Below are 10,573 nucleotides of genomic sequence, written 5' to 3'. Positions count from 1 at the left end.
TCCCCTGGGGGTGTTCACTAGCCCTGGAGGGCTCAGGGGCCATTTAATTTTTGGACTTACCACGAAGGGCACGGGTTTGGAATCAGCAGATTTTCAACAGGGTTTGACTCAACATCGATAGGCCCAGTTTTAAGGACCCCTCCTGGGGAAGCCGGGGCTGGGAAATCTGCTCCTTGTTCACCGTAGAAACTAGGGAAACAGCTCACACATTTATCGAGCTCTTGTGTGTCAATGTCTGTGCTTCATGCTTCACATGGAAGCTCTCGTTTCCTCTTCTCAGCATCCCTGCTCAGCAGGTTCCATCATTAGCCCCATTTTACAGATGAGGAAACAAAGGCACAGAGAAGGGTGGTAACTTGCCAAAAGTCACACAGCTAGTAAGTGGGGCAGTTGGCATTTGAACTTACTTGAATGCTTACAGGGACCTCCATTGGCCGTTGCTGCATGAGAGGAAGGCAGCATCTCCGAACCGTCGAGCAGGATTTGCCAGGAGCTCCGTCAGGCAAGAACGGGAGACTAAGGTGAGGACACTCTTCCCATCCCAGCCCTGCCGCTTCTCGCCTGTGTGACTCTGAGCCAGTTCCTTGCCCTCTGTGACTTCTCTGAGTAATCCTTGTTTACCTGGGTTGACAGAATCCTCTCCCTCCTGCTCTCCCGATCAGCTTCCCACCCTACACACACGAGGGCCAGCTCCCCGCAGAGCCGTGTCCGCCACAGGAGGTAGTGGGGATGGCTGGGCAAGACCTGGGGTGTATGTGTCCGCAGCAGCCCCCCAATACTTTGTCCCTCCTGAAATCCCTCTGGAGGCTCTGGGCTCCCATTCTCACTTCTTCTAAGACTTCCTTTCTAAGAAGGCTTTTCCAAGGAGTGTTCTTTGGGGGGTGGGGAGGAAATCTATAGTTCCTCCTGCGTTGGTTCTGACTTGGATGACGAGGACAAAACACTACGTCAGTGCAATGATCCAAGCAGTCTAACCTTGTTTCCTGATCGCTACTGTCGAAAGGGGACGCCCCAGGTCTGAAGAGCCAGGTGTGGTGTGCCAGAGGGTGGCGTCTGATGGCCGAGGGTCCAACAGCGGAGGGGGCTTGAGGTGGCCAGGGAGAGGAGCTGTTTAGAGGGCTACACTGATGTTTTGGTTGAACACCTTTTCAGCATCTCTCTCTTCTTCCACCACGTGGGGGTGGATGTCCACGTTCATTCCTGCATCCTTGCACAGCTTGAGCAAAGTTCGAATGCTGTTCTTGGACAACCTCAGGTATCTGTGCGAGACAAGGCCAAAGAGGTCAGCTGAGGGTGGAGTCACTGCAGGCGCAAACTTCATTGAAAAGAGCTTAGAGTTAAAGAGCGACAGTGTGGGACCTCTGTAAGGGACTGGCCCTCCAGACATTTCTGGAGCTGACAGAGGTCTCATAAAAGACCGGGACACCCCACAGACTTGGTGGGTGTTTTTATTGGTATAACTCTTTTGGAAATCAATTTGGCAACATATATGCCAAACACCTCCTGCCCCACTCCCCAAAAAACCAGCTTTATTATTTTTGACTCAGTAATTCCACTCAGGTCCTCAACTTATCCCAAGAAGAGAATTCAATGGAAGGAAAAGCTACATAAACAAAAGTGTTTATTTTGGGGTTATCAACAATAGGAAAATAGGAAATTCCATCAATAGAGGAATGGTCAAGCAAAAAATGGAATATCCATTTCAAGGACTCTTCTGCTAGTGTTAAAATGTCGTTAGGAAGAAGAAAATGCAATATGGCTGTGACGTTATTGCCAAATGGGGAGAAAACACCAGGATGCAAATTGTTAGGTGTTTTCTCTCATCATTGCCATGTGTGTATAATCTGAGTGAGGCCAAGGACTGGGGGAAATCCAGGACAGTGGAAATAAAGGCTGAGAAAACTGTAGGAATAGAGGTGAGTATTTTTAATAGTATTCAAACAATTACAATTTTCAATTAAAAAATTAAAATTAAAACACTGATTTAAAATATTAGCTAAAGCCCCACCGTTCTGACTTGTACTGAAGAATAGGACTGATGCCATCTATGTGATTTAGACAGTATCTCTGCCATTATATCCCTTATTCCACCATCAACTTTGACCTTGCTCCCAGCTTTAGTATAAGGAGGGAGGCCTCCGATTCAGGCTGCATTCCGGTTGGTTAATTTGCTACAGATGGTGGGGGAGGAGCTGCATATTGATGGAACCTGGCTTCTCTATCCATTGGGAATGGTCTCCCTACTCTTTCCTTTTTTTCTTCTTTCTTTTTTTTTTTTTGGCCATACCTGTGGCCCGCAGGATCTTAGTTCCCCAGCCAGGGGTTGAACCCAGGCCCTTGGCAGCGGAAGCCTGAAATCCTAACCAGTAGGCCACCAGGGAACTTCCCTTCTCTTTGAAGATCTGCCCGGAGCTTCCCTGTTCTTACAGGCAGCTCAGACCTCACTCACCAGCCCCTATACCTGTACTACCTTTCCCCGACACGGCTCAGGTCAGCCCCACCCTGCCCTGACCAGCCCAGCCCCAGGGGACAATTTCACACATATCTAGCTGTGGACGCTCACTATGATGGCAAAGGACAATTTCATCCTTTTCTTGGGTGTTTTTCTAATGGCTTGTTAATTGCCATCTCTCCAAATATGCTCTCCCCCTACCCTGTCCAAGTCTCTTTTGTCCCCACCATGGAGCCCAGGTAGGCTGTCTTTGGCCAGAGTCAATTAAAACCACTTGATCAATTTGAAACCCATAGCCAAAGTCATCCAGCTGTGGAGGTGGCATGAGCCAGAACCCCCTCTAGTGGAGGAGACTGCCTGTCCATCTTTCAGCCAGTTAGTCAGCCAGCAGAGCAGGACTGTGTGATGGGGCCCTCGGACGCCAGGCATCTGAGGCCGTCTGAAACCTACAGGCGAGTTCACTGCTGTGAACTCTACAAGGCTGACCACCTTAGTCTCTTGTCCTATTTCCTCCTTTGCCAGTTTCTGAGTGTTGTCAGTTACATCTTTACAGTAAAGGATAACATTGGGCTGGGGAGGGATGCTTGGATTTGGGGGCAGAAACCAAGCTGTTTGGTGTTGCTGAAAGCCAGTGGGTCTTGATAAGTATGACAAAGAACAAGCAAGAAGTGAGACCCCTTGGTAAGAGCAGTAAATACCAAATGGTTTCATACTTTGTTCATGGTCCCTTTGGAGTCTAAAACCCCAAACGTACAGCAGGTAGCCCTGGGAATGGCGGCTACAGTCACCAGCAATTCAACACCATTAGTGTAAAGGAACTTGGGGGAGTTTCCTGTTAAAAACAAGGCCACAAACAACTCATTCTTTCCTTTGTGAATAATATTCATGGCTTCTTTTGTGAAACAAAGAGAAATTTTAGAAAGGTTGTGTATGTGTCCGAAGGCGTGGCGTCAAAATGGCAGCACCTAAATGTCGTGTCCATTCAGGAGACGATCCTCTAGCGAGTGAGGCTGCTCAGAAACCCAACAGCTTCAGCCCTGGAGCAGCCCTCTGGGACTCAAAGACAGAGCCCGGACATGCTGCAGCCACCCTCCCTTGCTCTGGGCTCAGCCCAGGTGCATGAACCACAGACAGTCGTGAGCAAAGCCTGGTCTTGCAGAATGTGCCCAGCCCCACCTGCACAGGGCTGCTCACCGGCAGCTCAGCACCTCCTCCGGCTTCAGCATCCTCACCAGCTCCATCTTGGGCTCACTGCCCTTCTCCATGAGGCTCTTCAGCTTACGCTCGTAGGAGGCGTCGGGCGTCTTGCCAACCCAATCTCGCAAGAGGGTTGACTTCCGTGGGACAAAGATAGCATCCTGTAACATGGGTTCTATGATGCTTTGTTGATGGTATGGCGTTGAGAGCTGAGTGGACTCTTGGGTGATTTCATCCTTGATGTCTAAGTCTGAAATTGGACAGATGTCACCAGGGAGTTAGATCCTGGTAGGGGTGAGCAGTAGGGTGGACAGGAAGGGGATGAGACCTGGAAGGCTGCAAGGGCTTCAAACATTAGAGATATGAGGTCTTTTCAAGGCTTTGGCAGGTTCTCCTTCTTAGCATTTGTTTAATCCCCATTCATCTTTTTCTCCCTCCTTTCCCCTCATCTCACAACTCATTCCCTTTCTCTCCTTTCATTCACTTCCTTCTCTCAATCTTCTCTCCCTCCCCAGAGAAAATTCACCTAAAGTGAACGTTAGCCTAAAGGGGGGTTAGGGGAAGGTATCAGAGGAGATCAACTTTGAGCTGGATTTTTAAAGGACAGGTAGTTTATCAGATGAAAAAGGGAGGAACAGCATGGGCGGACAGGAGGAACAGCGTGCACAAAGACACGCATATATGAAATGAAGTAGTGAGGGTCTGATGTTACCCAAATATGGGGTTTGTACTGAGGGAAATACTGTTGGGACTAGAGCTTGGAGACCTTAATTATTTTCTTGTTAAACATACTCCTCTGTATTTTACAGATTTTTACTTGTGCGAGTGGAATATTTTCTTTTCATTTCTATTTCTAATTGGTGTGACTAGTATAGAGAAAACACTACTGTTTAAATTTTTTTTTTTCTGGTACACCAACAACCATACCAGATTTTATTATTATTATTATTTTTTATTTTTGCTGTACGTGGGCCTCTCACTGTTGTGACCTCTCCTGTTGCGGAGCACAGGCTCCGGACGCACAGGGTCAGCAGCCATGGCTCACAGGCCTAGCTGCTCTGCGGCATGTGGGATCTTCCCGGACCGGGGCACGAACCCGTGTCTCCTGCATCGGCAGGTGGATTCTCAACCACTGCACCACCAGGGAAGCCCAGATTTTATTATTTTTTGACTAGAATTTCTTGAGTTTTGTAGAAAGGCAATCGTATCAGGAGAAAAATGAAAATATATCCCTCCTAATATTTATAAAAATTATGTACTCTTCTTGACATGTGCATTTGACAGACCCTCCAAAACAATGTCAATAATGATGATAGCAGTCATGCCTCATTTTGTTCCTGATTTTAATTAAAGTGATCCAGCATTTCATCATTTAGAATATTTGCCACTATTTTTGGAACATGTTTTATAATATTTAGCAGCTTTGCTCTTGGTTTACGTAGAGTTTTTATTAGTCATAATTGCTTGATTCTATTTATTGCTTTTCTATCATCTACTGATCATATGGTTTTCCTTTAATTTCTTGATGTAATAAATTCTGTTATTAGATAGCTTGATATGGATTAACCGAACCATTCGTAACCTGCTATAATAAATCCCACCTGGTCACGGTTTATTATTCATTTCGTACGTGGATATATTTGCTATATTTTCATACATTAAGTCTGTTTGCTAAAATTTTTAAAATCATTTAAAAATCATCTATTATTGTGAGATTGGCCTGCTTTTTTGCCTAATCTTTTAAGTTTAAGGTTATGATGGCTTGTCAAATTAATGCACAAATGTCTGTATTTTATATGACCTGCAATAGTTGAAGTGACATTGGGATTATTTGCTTTTTAAATGTTAGGTAGAACTTGGTGTGAAATCATTTGTCCTGGTGCCTTTTGTAGTGGGAAAATGTCTACCATCTTTCAATTTTTACCTCAGAAATTGCTCTATTCAACTTTTCTACTCTTTACTATGTCCATTTTGATAACTTATAGCCTGATAGGAAATTATTCATTTATGCTGGATCTTCAAATGTATTGTGTAGATGTGCATATAGTATTCTATTATAATTCATTCAATGTATTTCTTGTCTTTGCTTATGCATCCTTTCTCATATAAAATCTTGTATATTTTTGACTCTTCTTTTGACAAGGCTCATGATAACTTCATACTGTTTGTCACTTGGTTTTTGAAAAAGCTAGCTTTGGATTTATCCTTTTAACTACTTTTAATCTTGTATTTCATTAATCTTAGCTGGTATTTAATGTATTAATTCTCTCTTTTTCATATTATTTCTTCTATATCATTAAATTAATAAAAGTGTTAATTTTTTTGTTTTATACAGACAAGAACGACTACTTTTAGTTTTTGCTGTAAATTTTCTTCTGGGCATAGATTTCGCCTTCATCCCATGGATTTTGGTATGAAACAGACTTATTTTCAATAGTTTTTTTCTTTGAAATAATGGTATTTTAGGAGTGTTTCTTAATTTCTGTTGAGATTATCTTTTAATTTTAATTCTAATTATTGCTTTAGGATACTGTAGGTGGCCCTAAAGTCTTTACTATTGTGAATGTTAATGTTTTCTTTTGATGAATATGCAGATGATTTTTAGAAATATTCTTTGGCCACAGAAAAATGTGTGTTCTCTGTTCAACTATAAAGTTATGGTTTGTTAATTACATTGTTAGATTCTTCTAGGCACTTACTGCAATTGCCTCTTTGAGCTGTCTATTGGGTTCTGAAAGAGGTATTTTGCAGTCTCCTACTATAACTTTATTTTTGTCAGATTCTCTTTGCATTTCTAAATGTTTATCTATTTAACTACTATTTTTTTGTTGTGTGTAGGTTTATTGTTATTATTTGTTCTCTTTAACATTTTAAAATATCCCTCTTTTACCCTGTTGTTTCTTTTGGCCTTAAATCCACCTCATATGTTTGCATTTCTTGTTATCTCTTTGCCTATCTTTTTTTCATTCTTTCTATAGCGCGTGATTTTAAGTGTGTCTCTAGATTTTGATTTTTAAACCAATTATTTCCTAATTTGGTGCCTCTGCCCTCTTCTAGGGCATTTTCTATAGATGAATGGATAAATGGCTGAGAAAGTCCCTGAATATTTCTGAATTTGCAAATATCATTCATTCACCCCGACGGTAACTTATATATGGGCTGAGGATAGGATTATGAGGTTATAAGTCTTTGCTCTCAGTAGTCTATAGGTGTTCATTTCACTTCTAGATTGATGCTAATTTGACTCTTTTTCCTTTGTAAGTAAGTTGTTCTTCCTGTAAGCTTGCAAGATTTCATAAATAAAATTCAGGAATTTTACCAGGATATGTCTGGGGGAGTCTAGACCTTCTACAATTACATAAATGGAGGGACAGTGGCCTGGAGAGAAGCTTTGACTTGCCCCAGGTCTCATAATGAGTCAGTGGCTGAACTGGAATCTTTATGTCCAGCATGGCTCTCTAAACTGACAGCTGGCCCCTAATAGAGTGATAGGGTCAGGTGGTGTTAGCAGTCTGTGCATGGTGGAAATTGGTCCTATGTTCCAGGAGAATCCTGAGCTACACATCTTCACTGACACAAATTGAAATCCCTTGGAGAAAGGGCCATAGCCTTTCCTGAGACATCTGATCCTCTTCTGGGTCAAGGTAGGTCTCACGTAGGAAAGAAGAGTAGTAATAGAAAGGGTAATGATAATTTTACATATTAGCTAACACTTACTGCATAACTTATGTGCCAGGCAGTGTTCTAAAGCCTTTCTAGGGAGGGGGGCAACTACAGTCTCACAACCATGTCACATCCATTGAACAAATGGGAAAGTGGAGGATTGGAGAGATTAAGTCATGTGCCCAAGATGCCATAGACAGTGGTGGATCCAGGAAAATGTGAACCCAGGTTGTCAGTGCCTTTTTCTGGGAGCCTGTCCTGGCTACCCTCTTGGACAAAATGTCCCATGTTCCTGAGTCCATGGCTGAACAGATAAGTTAAGATTTCTGGTGAGCTATGTTTGGGACTCCAGGGACTACTCTGTATTCATAGAGACAGAGTTGGTAACTGCCCTCCAACTCTCTGCATTAGGAATGCACCTGGCATGGACAGAATGCTCTGAGCATAGTGGGCAAGGAGAGAAAGCCAAATGAGTTCCATTTTCTTAGTCTAGATGCTCAGACTTTGTCAAGGTTTACTTTGGAAATGTGTTCTCAATGTTTTCCCAGCATCTTTTAGTGGCCCTTAGCCAGAGTCACCTTTCAAAAATTCAAATCTAACTTGGTAGCTTACTTCCTAAAATTTTTCAATGACTTGTCATTGCACTCGATCAGATTTGTGCTTTGGAAAAGCCAATGTGAGACTTCTGCTTTCAGCCAAGATAGGGTAACAGGGACTGGATTTATCCTTCCATCTTAAGCAGCTATAAAGTGGGGCCTGATACATGAAACAGGCTTTTTCAGACATTGGACAACAGGTAACTCAGGGCAGTGGCCCTTGAGAAAAGGAAGAGGTGAGTCCCATGGGAGCCCCAGCTGAGAGCTGGGAGATGCTTCCAGGTTGCAGCACAGGGAGGGGAAAACCTAGATAGTATCTAGCAGTTTCCCTGAGTTGGGGAGAGAGAATAGACAATTTAAATGGGCCAAGGAAGCTAGAATTCACAGGGCAGAGTAACAGGAGAAAACTGCATGGAGAGCTGCAGAGATCTGCAGAAGCTTCTCTCAGCTGAATACTAGTTATGCAGGAGAGGAAACTACATAGATAGAACTGGTAGACAAGAACACTAAAACAGCTATTATAACTGTATAGCTCTGTATGTTCAACAAAGCTTGAGCATGCTAAGGCAAGACACAGAAGGTTGAAAATGACCCAAATTGAAATTCTAGACATGGAAACTACAATGTCTAGTATGAAAAATACATTGGGTGGGATTAATAGCAGAGTAGGTATGGTAGAAGGAAAAATCAGTGAATTTGAAGACATAGTGACAGACACTATACAAAATGAAACACAGAGAGAAAAGACTGGGGAACAACCCTACTGAGTTGCAGAACTTCAAATATGTGTAATTGTGGTGCCTGAAGGAGAGGAGGAGAGTGGAGGAGTGAAAATATATTTGAAGAAATAATGGTCCAAAATTTTCCAAATATGATGGAAACTATAAACCAAGAATCTCAACAAACCCCAGACACAAACACAAGAAACATGAAGCAAATGACATCAAGACACATCATAATCAAGATGCTTGAAAACTTCCAAAGAGGTCAGAGGAAAAAGATACGTTACAGGGAACACATAAAGAAAGATGACAGCCAGCTTCTCACTGGTGACAATGCAAGCTAGAAGGTAGGGCACAACTTTAAAGCATTGAAGAAAAAAGCTTGTCAGTCTAGAATTCTACACTCAGCAAAAGTACCTTTCAGAAACAAAAGTGAAATAAAGACCTTTTCAGATATATAAAAGCTGAAGGAATTTGTCACCAACAAGCCCACACCATAAGAATTGTTGAAGGAAGAACTTTAGGCAGAAGGAAATGACTCCAGGCAGAAGGCTGGACCTGTGTGAAGCAATGAAGAGCACTAGAGATGTTAACTATGGATAAACACTGAAGTCTTTCTAAAAGATATTTGCTTAAAGCAAGAGTAATAACAGTGTATTGTGGGGTTTATAATAACTTATGGAGAAATACAATGAATGGCCACAATAGCCTGAGGGTTGGGAGAGGAGAAATGGAAGTATACTCTTGTAAGTTCCTTATGTTCTACATGAGTGATACAGACTATGAGGTGAAGGGAGGCTGTGATATGTCAAAGATGAATCCTGTCAGCCCTAAAGCAACTACTAAGATAGCACAACAAAGAGTTATAGTTCACAAGCCAACAAAGAAGATAAAATGGAATCACAAAAACTACTCAGCCCAAAAGAAGGCAGAAAAACAGGACGGGGAGGGCAAAGAATAGATGGAATGAATTAGAAACAAATACCAACATGGTAGCTTTAAACTCAACCATATCAATGATTACATTCAGTGTAAACGGTCTAAATATCCCAATGGGAAGATTGAAATTGTCAGACTGGATTGAAAGTAATGCAAGGCCCAATCGTCTGCTGCCTCTAAGAAACTCCCTTTAAATATAAAGACCCAAATAAATTAGAAAGGCCAGTTTGGTAGCCATAGAGGAGGAAAGCTATTGGAGGTTCTTAGGGTCAGGGTTAAACTTAAATAATAGTAGTTAAAGTGGAGAGGAAGTGAAAGGCATGAAAGGTATGGAGGAGGTACAATCTCCAGGACCCAGTAACGGGTCATAAAGGGTCGTGGAGGGAGACAACTTCTGACTTGGGTCACTGTGCTGGGCCAGTGCTAGCCCGTGCGATGGCCCCTGTGAAGGCGAGGCATGGGGGTTTGCGGAGCCTGAGGGACATCCAAGCTAACACTGGGAGCAGGCATGTAGATGGAACTCAGGAGAAAAGGCTGTCTGGAGATTTGAATTTGGAATTCACTAGACAGAGGTTAAAGCCACTCCTTTGGATAGAATCAGCCAGGAAACTTGTATAATGGGATGAGAATGGCAGTACTGATCAGTGGGGAATTCAGAGGGGAAATTTAGGTCTGGGAAGGGGGAAAGAAGGGAAGGTTGGTTAGTAGCAAGTTAGAAATATATGAGGTTAATAAATTTAAGTGGAGATTATGTGCGGGTCAGAGAAGCCTTAATGGAATCAGATGAAGCAGGGGAAAGAAGCCCATCAAATGGGAATATTTTGCATCCTTTATTCACAAAAGTGAGGTGACCCAAGACCGCAGCTTCAGCTTAGCCATATGGATCTCTCTTTTTTTTTTTTTTTTTTTTTTTTTTTTTTTTGCGGTACGCGGGCCTCTCACTGTTGTGGCTTCTCTCGTTGAGGAGCACAGGCTCCGGACGCGCAGGCTCAGCAGCCATGGCT

At 42.8% G+C, this 10,573-nt stretch overlaps 1 protein-coding gene across 1 annotated transcript in view; it reads right to left on the bottom strand.

Annotated features, from left to right (window-relative positions):
• Positions 1-1,111: 1,111 nt before the first annotated feature.
• The window catches only part of C20H16orf78 (chromosome 20 C16orf78 homolog), a 41,230-nt gene continuing 31,768 nt past the window's right edge, over positions 1,112-10,573 (bottom strand). The window contains exons 8-9 of the mRNA XM_067721313.1: positions 3,647-3,904; positions 1,112-1,259 (exon numbers count right to left, since the gene is read on the bottom strand). Coding sequence (XP_067577414.1) covers positions 1,112-1,259; positions 3,647-3,904 — 406 coding nt within the window. The remainder of the gene's footprint in view (positions 1,260-3,646; positions 3,905-10,573) is intronic.

This window comes from Pseudorca crassidens, chromosome 20 (genome assembly GCF_039906515.1).
Source record: "Pseudorca crassidens isolate mPseCra1 chromosome 20, mPseCra1.hap1, whole genome shotgun sequence".
Lineage (NCBI taxonomy): Eukaryota > Metazoa > Chordata > Mammalia > Artiodactyla > Delphinidae > Pseudorca > Pseudorca crassidens.
Note: the sequence above shows the minus strand (reverse complement) of the source record. Positions and strands in the feature narration are given on the sequence as shown.